General features: G+C 47.7%; 1 protein-coding gene across 1 annotated transcript in view; it reads right to left on the minus strand.

Moving 5' to 3' along the window:
* Window positions 1-215: 215 nt before the first annotated feature.
* Window positions 216-20,112, minus strand: part of LOC119968652 (uromodulin-like 1) — a 102,640-nt gene continuing 82,743 nt past the window's right edge. The window contains exons 27-28 of the mRNA XM_038801272.1: window positions 7,165-7,255; window positions 216-909 (exon numbers count right to left, since the gene is read on the minus strand). Coding sequence (XP_038657200.1) covers window positions 722-909; window positions 7,165-7,255 — 279 coding nt within the window. The 3' untranslated portion in view covers window positions 216-721. The remainder of the gene's footprint in view (window positions 910-7,164; window positions 7,256-20,112) is intronic.

Here is a 20,112-nt window from a genome sequence, read left to right on the forward strand (position 1 = left end):
AGATTGTGGTGAAGTTTGTGACTTCTGAAAAATTAGTAAATATGCTTGGTTTCAATTCCCCTTCCCTTTCTTTTGATACTGCCACCGCACAATCTTTTAAGAGGATATCAAATGACCAGGAATATTTGTTGACGTCTTCAGGGTTAATTCATTCCTTTTGACCTGTGACTTCAACCACCAGGGCCATTAGAAGGTAGGTCCAAGAACAACAGCTTGCATCAATATAATATTTTTACTGTCGTAAAACATCCCATGGTGCTCAACAGGAGCATTATAAAACAGAATTTGGCCCTGAGCCATGTAGCAAGTTGTTAAGACAGGTGACCACAAGCTTGATAAAAGAGGTAGGTTTTAAAAAAGGGTCTTAAACGAGAAAGGAGAGAGAATGAGGGAGGGAGATAGAGAGGCGGGGAAGTTCGAGGATAGAATTATACAGCTTAGGAACTCGACAGCCAATGGCTTGGCCACCAATGATGGGATGAGGACAAACCAGGGTTGCACAGAAGATCAGAATACAGAGCTGTCAAAAGGTAGGGGTGGTGCCCCAATCCACAGAACCAAGTCAGAAGAGACAGGTGAAATCATTCAGAAATCCTTTTGCAAAATGGCAAAACAAGTGTACTTGGGTTCCCTACTAAAGGTATTGGTAAACAAATGAGTCACTGCAATTCTGCTGCCAAGGCACGGGCAGTGCCCAATCCTCGGTGCTACCTCTGTGTCATCAGTAGTTGTCGAAAGCCTGGTAGTTCTGGCCATTCGACTGGGCGATGAAGCTCCGGCCCCACCTGGTGTAGATGGTCAAGACAACTGCAGATGTCACGACAAGTGTCAGGCAAAGGAGGATTCCGAGTCCCACCACAGCCTTTATTGCTGAGGGGTTCTCATCCAGTTCAACAATGAGTCCACCATCTGTTAGGAGATAAAAGCGTCAACAGCTTAATGATGTCGTTAGTACTTACAGTTACACAACTGTCGCAGAAAGACAAAGGGTTAGAAAGAATGAGTAATGGGAATTTCCCGCTCCACATCCAGCCAGGATCTTCCAGTTCCGCTGAGAGTCAACCAATTTTGAAAGTGGACACAGGGATGAAGAGGAAATGGATCCTGCAATGTGATATTGGGTGGGAAGGGGTAAGGAAGTCTAATTGTTGTGGTTTTATTGTGAACCTGGTTAGACTTTGGTCTTTCACTTATGAAGGGCATCAATTCGCTAAGGTTGGTGGAGCCAATGTCAGAATTGGCGGCAGGATTCCCAATCTGGAATGAGGTTGGATAATAGGGATTCAGTTCCTACTGGACATACTCAACATATTCACTATTACACACAACATTCTCCCAATGCTCAGATCACCAAGTCGGAGCAGAATTTATGAGGGATGTTTAAACCCTGGATAATGCGATGATTCTTAATGAAGACCCTGAAGAAAGGGAAAGAGCTGGAGAGGTGGTAGAGTTTAGGACATAGCAGAAACAAAGAACAAAGAACAAATAAAATTACTGCACTGGAAGAGGCCCTTCGGCCCTCCAACCTGCACTGACCATGCTGCTTGTCTGAACTATAACCCCTACCCTTCCGGGAACCATATCCCTCTATTCCCATCCTATTCGTGTATTTGTCGAGACGTCCCTTAAAAGTCACTATCGTATCTGCTTCCACTACCTCCTCTGGCACCGAGTGACTCGGTAAAGGTGTTGACGATGCCTTAGAGCTCAGCCTCAGAGTGTGTGCAGATGCAAGCATAGTCTGTCTACAGTAGCTCAATGACAGAGGATGGAATCTGGCCTTGGACCTGACCTGCAGGCGATGGAGGTTGAACAGATTCCCGTTTATTCTATAGTTCGGCTCCGCTCCAGCTTTCTGAGAGGGAGATGGAGCATTGCACCAAGAGAGATCGAGATGAGCATTGGTGTCATGACACAGCCTTGCTTGACCCCACTCCGAACATGAATTGGGTCTGTGATGGATCCACTGGTTAGGATGGCGGCTTGGATGCCGTTGTGGAGCAGGCAGAGGATGGTGACAAGCATTTGGGGGCAAAACAGGGGCGGGTGCTCCATAATCCGTCACCAGGCAGTGTCGAAGGTTGTTGTGGGGTCAAAGAAGGCCATGTACCAGGGTTGGTGCTGTTGTCTCTGTGCAGTGAAGATCATGTCCATTGTGACCCTCAGTGGGTGGAATCCACACTGGGACTCTGGGAGGAGCTCTTCAGCCACATTGAGAAGATGGTTAATGAGAAGTCTTGTGATGACCTTTGTGGCCGAGAGCAGGTAAATTCCTCTGTAGTTACTGCAGTCGGACTCCCCTGCTCTCCTGGCATATTCGCCTCCTTCCAGATAAGGGAAATGGGGTCATGTTGTTCCTTAGCTGCCGGATGGCCTTTTCTCCCTTGTCCTGGGTTGTGCTGAGGTGGAGGTGGTAGAATGCAGTGAGAGTCAAAACCTCTCTGTTCTTGCTGACCACCTCTCCATTCTTAACCAACACTGGCGTGGGTCACTAAGTGCTTGAACCATAGATGATCTTGGCACTGGTGTGTTGCCATTGTGTCCTGGCTAACATTTCCTCAACATTATAAAGATTAACTGGTCAATAATCTCACCACTCAATTTGGCTCTCTGTTTTCTTAAAACCTTGCTTCCAATGACTGGAGTGTCAATAAGGACTCAGATTTAGGAGAGCTGAGGAGAATTTATTTTCCATAGACGATTGTGATGATCTGGAATGCACTGCCTGGTAACACATTTAATAATAATAATTCGTAAAAGGAAACATGGAGATGTATCTGAAAAAAAATTTGAAGGGCTTTCAAATAATGACCCAGGTACAATGGGCCGAATGGCCACATTCTGTGTCATGTCATTCAATGATTCTTTGAAAGCAACAGAGAGCATAAAAGGTATTTTATTGGCTGTGATGACAACCACTGGGACATTGTAAGGACTTCACAAGATCTGTAAAAGTGCAAAATCATACTTTACTCAAAGAGTATTTGATACTGCCATCGGTCAAGAACACTGTTGGTTCCACTTCTGCCATTACCTTCACCCGACATATATTCTCTCTTCTTAACAGTGGAGAAAAGAGCTCCTTAACCATCCACAGTGAGACCCTCGAACCACAAGCTGCTAGCGACCAACCTTCTGAACAATTCCCTGGCAGGGCCGCATCTTTAATCACTGCCGTTTCTTGTTCAGCTTCCCAATATAAGGAATTAGACTGAACTGTTTACATGAGGCTGACAGGAAGGTTATTTGCATTATTTAAAGGGCAGGGCAGGAATGGGTGCCGATAATATCTTCACTGTGAGATGTTGCAAGGCCTGTTGCAAACTATTTGCAGTGCGTTAAGCCCCATTTGGAATTGCTGTCTGGGTTATCTTGCTGACTGCAATCAGGCAACTTCTGATGAAGAGTCGGATGATGGATAAGGTAATGTGTTAGCAGATAAGAACCTTCTGACCTGGGCTGGGCTCAAAATGACTTCAAAAGAAACACCCATTAACAACAGAGACACTTTGACTAGTGCTGGGAAGATCAGTATGTACTGTCTGGTCCAAACTGGCTTTGAGCAGCTGGTGCGCCAAGTTCCTAACTCTTGTGGTGAAGGTGCTTTGGCAGTGCTGATATGTGGAGGTGTTCCAGGATTTTGAGCTGAGCGGCTCGATAGGCCATTCTAGATTGAGCAATCTGCCAAAGAGTCAACCACTTTGCTGTGGTTCTGGAGTCACATGTAGGCCAGACGGTTTAAGGACGGCAGATTTCCGTCCCTAAAGGGCAATAGTGAACATTTTACCGCATTCTAGTAGTTTAATGGCAACATTGATGGGCACAATTCTCCCAAAAAATGATCGATTCTCCCAGACAGGGAGAAATCGTAAGGATGGCGTCAAATCCGGGCGGGTTTGACGCCAGCCTCCCCCTCCCCGACCGGGAACCGATTCTGGTCCCCGGTCGGGGCTAGTATGCCGCGGCCGTGAACTCCGGCATCGCGGGCTTAACGAAATTCGTTAAGCCGGCTTGCCAGAGTTTGCGCCGGCTGACGCGTCACATGACGTCAGCCGCGCATGCGCAGATTGGAGGACTCCAACCCACGCATGCGCGGATGACGTCATCGCGCATTTACGCGAAACCCGCGCATGCGCGGGCCGGGATGCCCCTCAGCCGCCCCGTGAAGTGATACAGCGGGGCGGCGGAAGGACAAAGAGTGCGCGGGAATCGGACCCGCTGCCCGCGATCGGTGCCCACCGATCGCGGGCCCATGGCACCCTTGGCACGGCCGTGGTACTGCCGTGCCAATCGGTGCCATGGTTTTCAAAATCGGGACTTTACGGCCGTTTTTACGAACGGCCAGAGCAGGTGTGTTTGCCGTTCGTAAAAACAGCCGTAAAGGGCTTGGACTTCGGCCCATCGGCCAGCTGAGAATCGCTGCTGGCCGTAAAAAAACGGCGGCAGCGATTCGTGTCGGGAGTCGGGCGTGGGGGGGTGGAGAATAGCGGGAGGGCGTCAGACTAGCGTGGCCGTAAAAAGTTACGACCCCCGCTATTCTCCGCACCGTCGTGAGTGCGGAGAATTTCGCCCTAAGTGTCACCTCTCGCGGGAAACACGGTGCCAATCGCAATCCACACCCACTTTTTATTTTTTTTGGAGGGGTTCGCGATTTGCACTGGCATTGAGAGGGGCGGGACCTAAAGACGCCTGCAGGACTGGCTCCTCAGAAGTCTGGCCAATCTCAATGTGAAGTGATAGGCTCCCCTCCCCCCCCCCCCCCCCCCCCCCTCCCACCCCCCGCATCGAGCATCGCATCTCCCCCCATTAATGATCACTGACATCAGTTCCCTCCACCCCCCACTCCCAAGGATCGCTGACATCAAACCCCTCCCCCGCCCCCTTCTCTCCCCCCCTCCAAAGGATCGCTGACATCGGGGCCCCTCCAAATGGATCTCTGCACAGGCCCTTCCCCCTCAGGCCCTTCCCCCAGGCGGTGTCAATCTGGCAGTGCCAGGTTGGCAATGCCAGGGCACTGATCTGCCATGTCCCCGGCCACATGGGGGTTACGATGGTCTCTGAGCACCCCCTCCCGGCATGGTCATCACGCCACGTTTTGTCTCCCGCCGGTGCCATGTCACGCTGGAGGTTCGGAGCATGGCACATGCCTAAAAGATCCGGTGTTGAGCCGACTTTGAATATTTAAATCCATTTCAATGAATGGGAAGCAGGTTCACGTCTGCTGGGAGGGCCTGGAACATCGGAAACTGTTTGGCACCGGGCACAAATCCCAATTCAGGCCTCTTCCAGAATTCACCCGGCATAGCAGGATTTGTGTCAGCGTAATGTGGCTGGGAATGGTCCCCACAAGTCTCGTTTTTGTTTCAAAGTCTATTTAACTAAAATGCATGATAAATGTCCTGGCTAGGTATAATAGTGCAAATATTAATGACCAGTATATCAGCATGTGATTGCAGAATGTGGTCATCTGATCTGGTTACTAGTCATATTCTCCTCCCTTTGCACTCGAGGAGTAAAGGCATTATCCAGTGCACAAAGAGGCCATCTAAATCTAAAGGCCAAAGGTCCAAATCTTGTCTGTTCTCTGAATTGACCTTATATTATACAATTCATGTTACCCCCATGACAAATGTACAAAATCAATGTAAGAGTACTTTGGAACATCCTGAGGTCGTTAAAAATTAAGGGGAGGCGGTGGCATGATAGTATTATCACTGGACTCATAAACCAGAGACCCAAAGTAATGCACTGGGGGCCCAGGTTCAAATCCCACCACTGCAGATGGTGAAATTTGAATTCAATTTTTAAAAATCTGAAATTAAAAGTCTGATGATGACCATGAAACCATTGTCGATTGTCGTAAAAACCCATCTGGTTCACTATCATCCTTTAGGGAAGGAAATCTGCCATCCTTACCAGGTCTGGCCTACATGTGACTCCAGACACACAGCAATGTGGTTGACTCCTGACTGCCCCGCTCAAGGGCAATTTGGGATGGCGAATAAATGCTGGCACAGGCTGCAACACCCATGTCCCATGAACTAATAAAAAAAAAAATGCAAGCCTTTCTTCCTTTAGCCATGGCTTCAGTTGGGCTGTTGAGTTGATCGCGGCATCTCTGGACTAGGAAGTGAGCAAATCAGCATGTGCGTGTGCACATAATAATAATCGCTTATTGTCACAAGTAAGCATCAGTTACGTTTTTTTTTAAATTTTAGAGTGTCCAATTCTTTTTCCAATTAAGGGGCAATTTAACGTGGCCAATCCACCTACCCTGCACATCTTTGGGTTGTGGGAGTGAAACCCACGCAAACACGGGGAGAATGTGCAAACTCCACACGGACAGTGACCCAGAGCCGGGATCGAACTTGGGACCTCGGCGCCGTGAGACAGCAGTGCTAACCACTGCACCGCCGTGCTGCCCAGTTTCAATGAAGTTACTGTGAGAAGCCCTGAGCCGCCACATTCCGGCACCTATTCGGGGAGGCCGGTACGGGAATTGAACCCGCGCTGCTGCCTTGTTTTGCATTAGCACACTGGGCTAAATCGCTGGCTTTTAAAAGCAGACCAAGGCAGGCCAGCAGCACGGTTCAATTCCCGTACCAGCCTTACCCGAACAGGCACCGGAATGTGGCGACTAGGGGCTTTTCACCGTAACTTCATTGAAGCCTACTCGTGACAGTAAGCGATTTTCATTTCATTTTCATTTCACAAGCCAGCTGTTTAGCCCACTGTGCTAAACCAGCCCTGTGGGAAGTGGGTGTCGGAGTGCTGAAGGATTTTATGCTTTGGGCACTCAGGGTTTCGAAGAAGCCTGGTTTCCGTCCAAACATATCACTGTTTGATGACTGCAGGAATAACACTTGATGCCAGATCTGATAATTCACCCAGGTCACAGATGATGCAAAAGAGAAAGGCTGGGAGGAGACATTGGCAATGACCCAACACATTGTTTCTCAAGAAGAGCAAAGATTCTTATCTAATTCAAGCGTAAATGTATTCCTAATTTGGCATTTCACCTGTATTAAATGCGTTACACAAATTGTTTCAATTCAGTCTCCAACCTCAGCAAGTTTTGATGCATCATTCACCGCATGCCGAAAATATTTGTTTTAGACAGTGCAGCACCACACTCAGTCAGAAAGCTAAAATACTACCTACCATTATTGTAGCTGCGATACAGAGGTCCAAGCGATACTGTTCTTTCTGCAACGACTTCAGCACTCTCGCCCGTATGTGAGTCACTGCAAGACTGTTTCAAAAGGAAAACATGAAATAATAAGAATCATTCTACATGGTTGCAATCCCAATCCACTTTCATGTCCCAGGATGGCCACAAAATCCAGGGAAAAGTAGCGAGGATATTGCCAAGGGATCATTGCAACATGATTTTTGAAGAGACATACTGGCTCGAAACAGTAACTCAGTTTCTCTCTCCACAGATACTGCCAAACCTGCTTAGTTCATCCAGCATTTTCTGTTTCTATATTACTGCAACATCGTGGATTACAAAAATAAATGACTAGGCAATTATTTTCCCTTTTCCCTCACAGCGCCAGGGACCCTAGTTCATTTCCGACCTTGGTGTTTATGTGGAGTTTCTCCCTGTGTCTGCGTGGGCTTTCTCTGGGTGCTGCGCTTTCCTCCCACAGCCCAAGGGTGTGCAGGTTAGGTAGATTGGCCATGCTAAATTTCTCCTTAGTGTCCAGGGATGAGCAGGTTAGGTTATGGGTTTATGGGGATAGGGCAGGGTGAACCTGGGGAGTGGACAGGGGGAGAATGCTCTTTCGGAAGGTCGATGCAGACTCGATGGGCTGAATGGCCTCCTTTCTGCACAGTAAAGATTCTATGATTTTAGACATCGTGCAGTTTCACTGAAAGTGATGCAAGTTGCCTTTGGGCAACAAGTAACACAATGAAACATCCCAAAGATCTTCACAGAAGAGTTAGCAAACGGTATCTGATACTGAGTCACATCTGGAGATATTAAGACAGGTAACTAAAAGTTTGGTTATGTGAGTAGATTGATGAGAGGTCAGTGATCTGTAACATTAACTCTGGGTGGAATTTGAAGGATGTCATTCCATTCCAGATGATGGAACAGGGAGAGAGTAACTCTTCTGCTCGCTTGTCTTTTTGCTGGATCGCGTGAGTTTCCAATTATAAGATCAAAGGTGCCAATGGCATGCATGGGAGACACATGTGATCACGCAACAGGGGGCAAGTTTTCAAGTGGTGAAACCCACTGTCAATCGACAGTACAGCAGATATGGGCAGATATACAAGAGCCTCCTGGACAACTAGGGAGAGTCTTCATTACAGTCACAACTCTCCTGGCCAACTCCATGGCCATTACCCTGAGACTTATTGAGATCCCATAGGTGGCATAGATGAATTTCAAATTTAAACTTCATTGGTAAATGTATCACATTCTATTGGCTTTCACATTATTCATGTGTGTATCATCATTATTTGCTGAGATGATCTTAGTCAGAGAGCTAGTCAGAGGCAGCATGGGAGCACAGTGGTTAGTACTGTGGCTTCACAGCGCCAGGGTCCCAGGTTCAATTCCAGGCTTGGGTCACTGTCTGTGTGGAGTCTGCACATTCTCCTTGTGTCTGCGTGGGTTTCCTCCGGATGCTCTGATTTCCTCCCACAAGTCTCAAAACACGTACTGTTAGGTAATTTGGACGTTCTGAATTCTCCCTTTGTGTACCTGAACAGGCGCCGGAATATGGCGACTAGGGGCTTTTCACAGCAACTTAATTGCAGTGTAAGCCTACTTGTGACAATAAAGATTATTATTACGTACTGGTGTGCCTCATGATTGACACACATAGATGGTTACAGGAGAGCTGGTTGTGGACATTTACTTTTTAGTGGGAGAAACAATGTTGTGTTTTTTTGTTCACTATTGAATGTTTATGTTGTACTCGCAACTCTGTGGGGATATATCTGAACATGTATACTCAGCAGGCCCTCTCTTCTACACCGCACTTCAAATCTCCCTATTTTCTTACCTTGCCTGACTGTTCCTATTAACCTCACCCACCCCCACAACCACACCAGGGGAATCAAGCCACCGCCGCCACCACCACCACCACTGATGCACCCTTGCCGGTCCCTAGCCTTCATGCAAGCTGCCATTCTCCAAGTTGTGGCCGCATGCCAACATTGTGCTCCCTGCAAGTTAGCATTATGGGTGCTGTTCTCCAGCCTAGTTACATTATGGGTTAGCATTATGGGTGCTGTTCTCCAGCCTAGTTACGCTCCCATTCAAGAGGAACGAGGCCAGTGAATGGCGGGAAAGGCAGAAAACAAGAACCGAGCCAGGCGCCAAACAGCTTGCGATGCAACTGGCCAACTCCTGTCAGTGAAATCAAGATCTCGCTGTAGCGTGGCGGGAAACCAATTATCACCACTTAAGCCCTATCTCCATGCAATTAACGTGAGCCACTCCATATCCAATGGCCTCCCGTCATTCAGCGGCCTCCCCAGCACACTGGCGACGATTAACACTCCTTTTGAAAATTATATTAAAATGACAAAGGGCTTCTGTGGGGAGCCGAAGTGAGAAACCATCTTTGCTCACAGGCAAAGAGCACGGGGGCAGTGGGATTGCCACCCAAGCGCTTGATGGGGGGGGTGGGGGACCCTCGGCTGGGGGTGGGGGACCCTCCACAGGATGGGCCGCCATGGGAGGGTGGGGGAGGGGCGCTCTGGGGGGCAGCAGAGGGGCATCAGGCCGGAGGGCCCCGGCTCACTTGTCGGCGGCACATGAAAGTGAAAGTGAAAATCGCTTATTGTCACGAGCCGGCTTCAATGAAGTTACTGTGAAAAGCCCCTAGTCGCCACATTCCGGCGCATGTCCGGGGAGACTGGTACGGGAATCGAACCGTGCAGCTGGCCTGCTTGGTCTGCTTTAAAAGCCAGTGATTTAGCCCAGTGAGATAAACCAGCCTCTGTCATGCTGCCCTGTCCCATGTGCTGGCTGCGGGACGTGGCCCCATCAGGGGGGGGTGGAACCCGGGGGACCTGGTGGCCATCATTGTCATTGCATGGGACGGGTCCAGGTTGGTATTCAGCGCCCTCTCCCGCTTGGTCGGTGCCCATAGGGCCCTGGATTCGCCTTGGGATGGAGGGGCAGCTGGTTCGAGCCCTAGCTACCCCTGCATCATCTGGTTCTGCCGGCCCTGGCGGTTCCCCATGGTCCACATAACCTCATCAAGGTCAATGTCAAGGTCGGCCTGGCACTGGGTGACAGCCCCCAGAGAGTCGGACATTCTGCCGAGACCCTCAGCCATGGCCATCATAAACTGCGTGACAGCTTGGACACCTTCACTAATGGTGCCGACATTGTGCACCAGGTTCTCCACTGCGGTCGCCACCCTAGCAGTGTTGGCCTCGGTGCTACGCATTGCCAACGCCATCTCCTGCGCCCGTAGCCTCTGGGACTCCTCCAATCAGCTGTGGATCTGCTGGAGTGACGCTGACGAGGGGGCAGCACGGTAGCATGGTGGTTAGCATAAATGCTTCACAGCTCCAGGGTCCCAGGTTCGATTCCCGGCTGGGTCACTGTCTGTGCGGAGTCTGCACGTCCTCCCCGTGTGTGCGTGGGTTTCCTCCGGGTGCTCCGGTTTCCTCCCACAGTCCAAAGATGTGCGGGTTAGGTGGATTGGCCATGATAAATTGCCCGTAGTGTCCTGAAAAGTAAGGTTAGGGGGGGGGGGGGGGTTGTTGGGTTATGGGTATAGGGTGGATACGTGGGTTTGAGTAGGGTGATCATGGCTCAGCACAACATCGAGGGCCGAAGGGCCTGTTCTGTGCTGTACTGTTCTATATGAATTTGATATGGATCAAATATGAAGGCAGGCTAGCCATTAATATAAGAAATGATAGTAAAAGTTTCTTTCAATACATAAGAAACAAACGACAGGCCAAAGTAGATATTGGGCCAATTCAAACTGATTCCGGAAGGCTAGTGATGGGAGACGAGGAAATGGCTGGAGAACTTAATAAGTACTTTGCGTCTGTCTTCACAGTGGAAGACATGAGTAATATTCCAAAAATTATAGAGGGTCAGGGGGCTGAGTTGAGTATGGTTTCCATTACAAAAGAGATGGTGCTAAAAAAGCGAAAAGGTCTTAAAATTGACAAATCTCCTGGCCCCGATGGGCTACACCCTAGAGTTCTGAGAGAGGTGGCTGAAGAAATAGCGGAAGCGTTGGTTGAGATCTTTCAAAAATCACTGGAGTCAGGGAAAGTCCCGGACGATTGGAAGAGCGCTGTTGTAACCCCCTTGTTCAAGAAAGGATCAAGACAAAAGATGGAAAATTATAGGCCAATTAGCCTAACCTCGGTTGTTGGTAAAATTCTAGAATCGATCGTTAAGGATGAGATTTCTAAATTCTTGGAAGAGCAGGGTCGGATTAGAACAAGTCAACATGGATTTAGTAAGGGGAGGTCGTGCCTGACGAACCTGTTAGAATTCTTTGAGGAGGTGACAAGTAGGTTAGACCAGGGAAACCCAGTGGACGTGGTCTATCTGGATTTCCAAAAGGCCTTTGATAAGGTGCCACACAGGAGGCTGCTGAGTAAGGTGAGGGCCCATGGTGTTCGAGGTGAGCTACTGGCATGGGTTGAGGATTGGCTGTCTGACAGAAGGCAGAGAGTTGGGATAAAAGATTCTTTTTCGGAATGGCAGCCGGTGACCAGCGGTGTCCCACAGGGTTCAGTGTTGGGGCCGCAGCTGTTCACCATATATATTAATGATCTGGATGAAGGGACTGGGGGCATTCTAGCGAAGTTTGCCGATGATACGAAGTTAGGTGGTCAGGCAGGTAGTGCTGAGGAAGTGAGGAGGCTGCAGAAGGATCTAGACAGTTTGGGAGAGTGGTGCAGGAAATGGCTGATGCAATTCAACGTGAGAAAATGTGAGGTCTTGCACTTTGGAAAAAAAAATCCAAGCATAGACTACTTTCTAAACGGTGAGAAAATTCATAATGCCAAAGTACAAAGGGATCTGGGAGTGCTAGTCGAGGATTCCCTAAAGGTAAACATGCAGGTTGAATCTGTGATTAAGAAAGCGAATGCAATGTTGTCATTTATCTCAAGAGGGTTGGAATATAAAAGCAGCGATGTGCTACTGAGCCTTTAGAAGGCTCTGGTTAGGCCCCATTTGGAGTACTGTGTCCAGTTTTGGGCCCCACATCTCAGGAAGGACATACTGGCAATGGAGCGTGTCCAGCGGAGATTCACACGGATGATCCCTGGAATGGCGGGTCTAACATATGATGAACGGCTGAGGATCCTGGGATTGTATTCATTGGAGTTTAGAAGGTTAAGGGGAGATCTAATAGAAACTTACAAGATAATACATGGCTTAGAAAGGGTGGACGCAAAGAAACTGTTTCCGTTAGGCGAGGAGACGAGGACCCGTGGGCACAGCCTTAGAATTAGAGGGGGTAAATTCAGAACAGAAATGCGGAGACATTTCTTCAGCCAGAGAGTGGTGGGCCTGTGGAATTCATTGCCGCGGAGTGCAGTGGAGGCCGGGACGCTAAATGGCTTCAAGGCAGAGATAGATAAATTCTTGATGTCGCGAGGAATTAAGGGCTACGGGGAGAATGCTGGTAGGTGGAGTTGAAATGCCCATCAGCCATGATTGAATGGCGGAGTGGACTCGATGGGCCGAATGGCCTTACTTCCACTCCTATGTCTTATGGTCTTATGGTCTTATGTTCTAGACTACCGACTGCTGTCTCGCCTTGGGGGTTCCTGTCTCCCCCTGATGTTCATCATCAGCGGTGTGGTGCTCACCAGATTGTGCCCAGGGGCCTGACCATTAATATTTCCCACTGAGGTGTGTGTATCTGCGCTGTGGAGGGTGGGGATGACAGCTGTGCCGCAACTATAACAGTTGCATCCTTGGAGCTCTCCTTAGCTGGGACACTACTTCAAATTCATAGATTTCCCCTCAGACACTGAGCCCTGCTACAAGCCTCTCAGTCATGTCTCACAGCTTGCACAAAGCAGATGAGAATCTGCTCAGTAACAAAGAGAGGGCATGGTGCAGGACTGAAATCGCAATTGGATGAGTTGTGCGTGAGCAGTCTGCCCAGAAAGTGGCTAAGTTGTGTCCTCGCTTCATCTTCCTCTTCCTTCTCTTGCTTCTCAGCCCCTCACCATATAGGTGCTGCCAATGGCTGTGTGAGGTTCGGCCATGATAAACCACCACAAATCTTGATGCATTCTCTACAGACCCCTGCTGGGCATCTCCAGAGCATCTCCACCAATGCACAGTGAGCAGCAGTCTGCACCATGTATCAGATACACCGTCGCACCTCACTCAACGGCATCTTCCAAACCCGAGACCTCTACCATCCGGAAGGAAAAGCATAGCAGATGTATGGATCATCAACACCAGCAAGTTCCCCTCCAAGTCACACACCATCTTGACGTGGAACTATATCGCCATTCCTTCACTGTCAAAAGCCTAGGAATGACTCTCTAACAGCACTGCGGGTGTACTTACACCACATGGACAGCCGCGGTTCAAGAAGGCAGATTACCACCACCTTCTCAAGGACAATTAGAGATGGGTAATAAATGCTGGATTGGCCAGTGAAGCCCACATTCCGTTTAAAAGAATTGAAAGAAATGAGTATTGATCTGCATGTTTCGTCACTAATGCTCACTCACCAGCTGGGATCCTTTGCGACTGAGCTGCACAGCTGAGTTTTCGGGTGTTGCCTGCACAGCAATGGGCACTCGGCAATTTGGAGAAAACTATAGTTCTCACTGACCCAGGTGCTCATTCTGCCTGCTGCTCTCTGGCAAGAGATTGAAATGTTTCAGCTCTCTTTGAGGAGATCGCCCATGGCCTCCCCGAAGCAACAGTGAACGACAACCTTGCTCATGATCTTCACAGCCACCAGCAATGCAACCCTCGCCCCGCAGCAGCTGGAAGATTTCAGTGCACAATCTTGCTGATGCCACTGACGTCAGGCATTGCCCCTGGCTAAGGGTCAGGTCAGTGGCTGATGGTCCCTTCGGATGGTACTGGCAAGTTGACACTAGTAGGAGTTTTGAGCTCTCATGGCAGCATTGGCATAAAATCCACTTTTCAACGGTAGTTACAGGACAAAAGCTCAACCCTCAACCCCGTGGAATCTCACTCCTCTGACTGTGAGGACACATGAGAATCAATGAAATTAGGGACTAGCGGATGATGATGCTCCCTAGCCTGGTCCTATAACGGGGAAGCCATCAAAACTCATTATACCTGCAATGATGCGAATAAACACCATCTACCTCCTGAAGTAAACAATGGATTTTGGCCAGAGGCCTAGAAACCGCACGTTAAAGGGGCTGGTTTAGCACAGTGGGCTAAACAACTGGCTTGTAAAGCAGAACAAGGCCAGCAGCGCGGGGTCAATTCCCATACCAGCCTCCCCGAACAGGCGCCAGAATGTGGCGACTAGGGGCTTTTCACAGTAACTTCATTGAAGCCTACTTGTGACAATAAGCTATTTTCATTTCCTTTCATTTCATTAGCCCACACTGACTTCCTAATGGACAATGTCACAAGCTTCTGGCCTGCGGACATTTTTAATCTTATATTTTGAGACTCGCAATTGTCTGCTTTTTATCCTTCAGCCTGCGAACCCTACAGCCTGCATCAAGTCCAAGCCTACTTGCAGTTTGTTTTCCTGAACGATTCCAGCCATTGCCTGCTGAATGAGGTCCCTGTGTAGCAGCCTCATCTGGCTGTGTCACCATCAACTTTAAAGGAATTCTGCAACTCCACCGGTACTGCAGTTCCACCATGAAGGAACCCGCACAGTACTCTGACTTTCTGAACTCTGGCACTTCTGTGAATGGCTAGCCACATCTGTGATTTTAACTTTCTTTTTAAGTTAATCATTGTTGTAAAAACTACTCTTTCCTATCCTATTACTGTGTGCGCGTGTGTGTGTGTGGTTGCGACTATTCCCCTGATTTCAATGAATGAATAAACTATATTTGTGATTTAACCCTAAAGAGAGTTTGCTGCCAGTTGCTTTGAAAATTGGCTGCACAATCCATGGGTTTCGGAAAACCCGGCAGAGTCAATTCCAAAAATTAAAACCCCTCTGCTTATAGACAGATTGTGAGGAAAATAAAGGCCTTTAGGTTTGCCTTGCTTCTGAGTCTGTAACAAATCTTTCACACTCATTCTTTCAGGAAATAGACTGTTTTTCATCAAGATCCCAAATGATCAGCAATTTTTACCTCATTGAGTTAGATAGGTTTACAAGGGATGTAAAGATGAAGGCCATTCAGCCCCACCAGCCCATGCTGGTTTAGCTCCACTTGGGCCTCCTCCCCTTTTTCCTCAGCTAAATCAACCTTGGTAACCCTCTTATTTGCTTCTCCATCATACGTGTGTCCAGCTTCCCCATTCGGTTCGCACACCCCCTGTGGTGGTGAGTTCCACATTCCCACCACTCTTTGGGTAAAGAAGCTGCTCCTGAAATTCCACTTGGATTTCTTGGTGACCATCTTCGTCTGATGGCCTGCAATTATGTTCTTCTTCGCGAGAGGAACATTCTCTCAGTATCCACTTTGTCAAAACCTTTCATGATTTTAAAGACCTCTATTAGGTCACCCCCTCGGCCTTCTTTGGTGAAGAGAGAAGGTCCGGCCTCTCAATTCTTTTCTGATACTTATAGCCATTCGTTTCTGCTATCATACTTGTAAATCTTCTCCGCACACACTCCAGTGCCTCTGCATCCTTTTTATAATGTGGAGACCGGAACTGACTGCAGTAATTGAAGTGTGGTCCAACTGAGGTGCAGTATGGGGGTTTAGCATAACTTCCCTACTTTTCAATTCTATTCCAACAATTAGTGGGCACCGTATGAATGTCCACCTGGGGAAGGAGCAGTGCTCCGAAAGCTAGTGTTTGAAACAAACCTGTTGGACTTTAACCTGGCGTTGTAAGACTTCTTACTGTGCTCACCCCAGTCCAAAGCCGGCATCTCCACGTCACAAGAATTAGTGGAGTACAGAATTTTTAGATGAAGATTTGAAACGCCAGAATGAGTCTGGAACAGCATGGCTCCAGGCTGTGATGACTGTTACTGAGGTTTCAAAATAACACAAAGGAACGGGTGGAGCTGGATTTCAAATTTGTTCTAATATGTGTTGTTAAAATGCTTCATGTTAACAAGCACACTCTCTGCTCCAGGCATTTTAATGCCAGCATCGAGCTCTGTTGGGTGAAGTACGCACAGGTTGCTGGGGAAACAATGTTCCCTCAGACGTTTCTTTGTTGGCCACATTTTGCTTGTTCCATTGATAGGTGCATTCCAGATGACAGCCCAGCAATCCAGCCCAACTATTTATAACTATTTCCAAGACTACGCATGTCAAATTCGGGCCAGTTTTGTACCTTGGGCCTGAAACAGTACTGAACTGCAGGAAAGGGTTAAAGCCATGTTCTAACTCATTGTCCCAGCACGATGGAACAGTGTTAGCACTGCTGCCTCACAGCGGCAGGAACCCAGGGCTCAATCCCCACCTCGGTTCACCGTCCATGTGGAGTTTGCACTTTTTCCCTGTGTCTGCGTGGGCTTCCTCCCACTGTCCAAAGATGTGCAGGTTAGATGGATTGGCCACGCTAAATTGGCCCTAAGCATCCAAAGGTTAGATGGGGCTGAGGGGATAGAACGGGACATTGGGCCAAAGTGAGGTGCTCTTTCTGAGAGTTGGTGCAGACTCGATGGGCTGAATGGCCTCCTTCTGCACTGTAGGGATTCTAATCTATTCTCTGATTCATCCAGTTCCTATAGTGGTCTGCACTTTCAGGGAATGTCATTCACCAGGGTGTGGGCCGATGTTATCTATTAATTATTCGTACAGATTACCTTCACTCCCAAGAAGTTTGTAGAAGGGAATTTAATGTGCGGATTAGTTGCCCGCTTAAGGTAATTCATTAATATATCATTGCTTGGCTATATTTTATAAAAATAGGCACTTGCCAAAGCATGATGGGATATTTAGCCATATTTTACTGATTTCTGTACAAAAGTTTGGAAGGTCGAATAATGTAAACAAATATCACAGCTGCAGCATTTATCCTGCTGACAAGTTGCTTTTGAATTTGTTTTAGCGAGAGACAGAAAACGTACCAAAGTTTGTTCTGTAATCATGGCCCGCGGAAGCTTGCTTTTTGTCTTCAAGAATTGTTTACTATATGATATCAATATGTGCTCTTAATACTGTAATACAGGGGATTTTGGAGTGGCCTTCGGACCACAACAACCCCTCCACGATTCGTGTCCAAAATAAATGACCCGAAGCGAAACTCAAAGTACCTGACTTTGTTATTTCCACGACAAAATTGGCGTAGTTGGCAGGATCTCTAATTTAACAGGACATGAACCCCGAAAGGACTCTCTAGATAGGGCTCTCGCAACTAAATGTGGGAGAGCCACCAGCGCGTCTGAGCTGAAAGTGATTTGTGTCAACCTTTGAGCTAAAAAGAAAACTTGTAAGATTTCTCTAAACCACGAAACATCGGAAATTGCAATCAGTTTAAAACAAAGAAATTCATGCGGAATAAAAGTAATTGAACAATATAAGTGACGCAAATGACATCATTCTAAGTTCTCCTCCCACTCTCCGCCTCCTTAGGTTCTGTAGGAAAATTAACCATTTCAGCGGACAGTTGATCTATTCTGAATTGGCAAAGAAAAATATACATCTCTAAGAATAGCTAATACCTATAAAATCAATAATTGGAAATTGACTTAAATGTGTGGTATTTATAGCCCCCTCCCAGGGGATGTTTTGCTGCTTCTAAGCTTCTAAAATACTCTTATGGTGCATCTTGGCCAACTTTGAAGGATGGGATCGCAGTCCCACCCAGCGTAAATGGGGACTGGGCTCCCAGTGATGATCATTTAAATGAAGGAAATGAGTCCCTCGAACACTAGTTAGTAAATAGAGGGAAAGAGCCTACCATGCAGGGGTCCAAGGAGCATAGTGACATAGGTGAAGTGACTCTGTGTTTGCAGAAAAAGGGTGAGAGAATGCCCAAATTTGTGGCCTATTTAAGAACTGTTGGGAAGAACATGCTGGTGTTTCGTTGGACGAAAATGGATCCTTAGCTGTTCAGACATTGTTGAATTCTATGCTGCCAGAGCAGGCGCAATGTTACAAATTCATTAATCTCACCTGGACATTAATCTCACTGCCATGGACAGAAGTAGTTACTTCCTTGGTAGACATGGACCGAGAAGGACTGTCCACGACCCCCAGAGATCAAAAGCCTAAAGTCACAGGCAGTTCTACCAAGGAAAGAGAGGGCAGGGTCACGGTCAGCAGGCAAGCAGAGGGAGAGGAGGTTACAATGGAGGAGGTAGAGTCAGAGGATAATGGCAGAGGAGAGATAGATCCCAAGATCAATGTAGAAGATGTGGGGCAAAAGGACATTGGACTCCTGATTGTCACTTTAACCCCCAGGAAGGATGTACCCCATCTGGCGACAAGCTTCCTCCCCGCCTTCTTTTACATACTCTGACCCCAACCCTACTCAAAACCCAATAGGGTGTCACGGAGAAAAGGTGGTACAAGCGACTATGATCAGATTGTGCAGCTCAATGAGAGAAGAACCCATGACAACGGTTAAAATAGGAGATCATTATGTGGACCTTCTGGCCGATACCGGTGCCACTATGTCGTCTGTGCCCCCCTACGTGGAAATAACCCCCACTGAATCCTCTATTGTCACTGTGGGAGGAGCCGGTATTCCCATCCAGTATCACGTCCGACTAACATGGAAATTGACAATATCTCCCTGGTTGATACTATGATTATTTCAAAAACTGCGCCCCTTCCTCTATTAGGCAGACAGACACTCTGCAAATTAGGAGTGGTACTTCATTGCACGAATGCGGGAATGTTTATGGAGCTGCCTCAAATACCAGCTCACCAGCTGCTAAATTTAATAACTTCAGAATCTGCACCCAATCACTCTGTGCCTGTGTCGTATTCCTGGCAGCTGAACGTTAACCCTTACAGTAACACTGTTTAAAAAACTGCAGGAAGTTTTACAAAAGGTTAATGACCCTAGGGCACAGCTACTAAAACACCTGATAGAGTCCAGCTGAGAGAATATAGTGACCCATTGCATGGCTTGGTATGCGCGTGAGGATGCGCACACATACAATTTACATGCGCAATATCACTTAGGAAAGCAGACCTCATTGCATGTCGCTCCCTTTTTATTTTTCGGTGTTGTGGGATTAGGACTATTAGTGCAGTTGACCCATAATCAGGGTGACCTTTTTAGGATGGGTTTAATTTCAGAACCCCATTTAACATTGGCCGTAAGGCATCCGCTAAGGCAAAGTAAATAGGAGAACTGATCAAAGAAGCCAAAGACAAAAAAGTAATACATGAGATTTATATTGAAATAGAGGGAGAAAATTGCCCGATAGAATTTTATGGCAAACAGGAGGGCAGAGTGACCTGGAAAGAGGAGCAATGGCCCGCTACATTTTAAAGACAACAACCACCCTGAACGAACCACCATTTACTCCCTTCAATCCTGGCCCAGGTACCGGCACATCTATGGGCCCAACATAAAAATCATGCTGGAAAAGTACATTCTACCGCAGAGCATAGGGTGCAGTTACAGAAGAATGTTACCCTGCCCTGCTTAAAACAATACAGGTTGGCGCCGGGAGAAAAAAAAGGGATAGAAGGAGTGATCAATGCACTATTACAGCAAGGGCTGCTGAAGAGAACCCTGTAATACCCTATACTCCCCATTCCAAAAGTAGGAAGACCCAAAGAGTGGTGGTTTGTGCAAGATCTCAGAGCCAACAATAAAATTGTTATCCCTATTGCTCCATTGATGCCGGACACCAATGTCATTTTGTCTTCTATACCACCAACAACGGATACCTTCTCTGTCACAGAGGCTTATGCTCAGCCTTTCTTTCCATACCATTGCACCCGGAAAGTCAATATCTATTTGCCTTTACATATCGGAGTCAACGGTATTAAGTGACTTGGACGAGTACCAGTTGTCTGCAGGCTCAACATTCCCTCAATATG

This window comes from Scyliorhinus canicula, chromosome 7 (assembly GCF_902713615.1).
Source record: "Scyliorhinus canicula chromosome 7, sScyCan1.1, whole genome shotgun sequence".
NCBI lineage: Eukaryota > Metazoa > Chordata > Chondrichthyes > Carcharhiniformes > Scyliorhinidae > Scyliorhinus > Scyliorhinus canicula.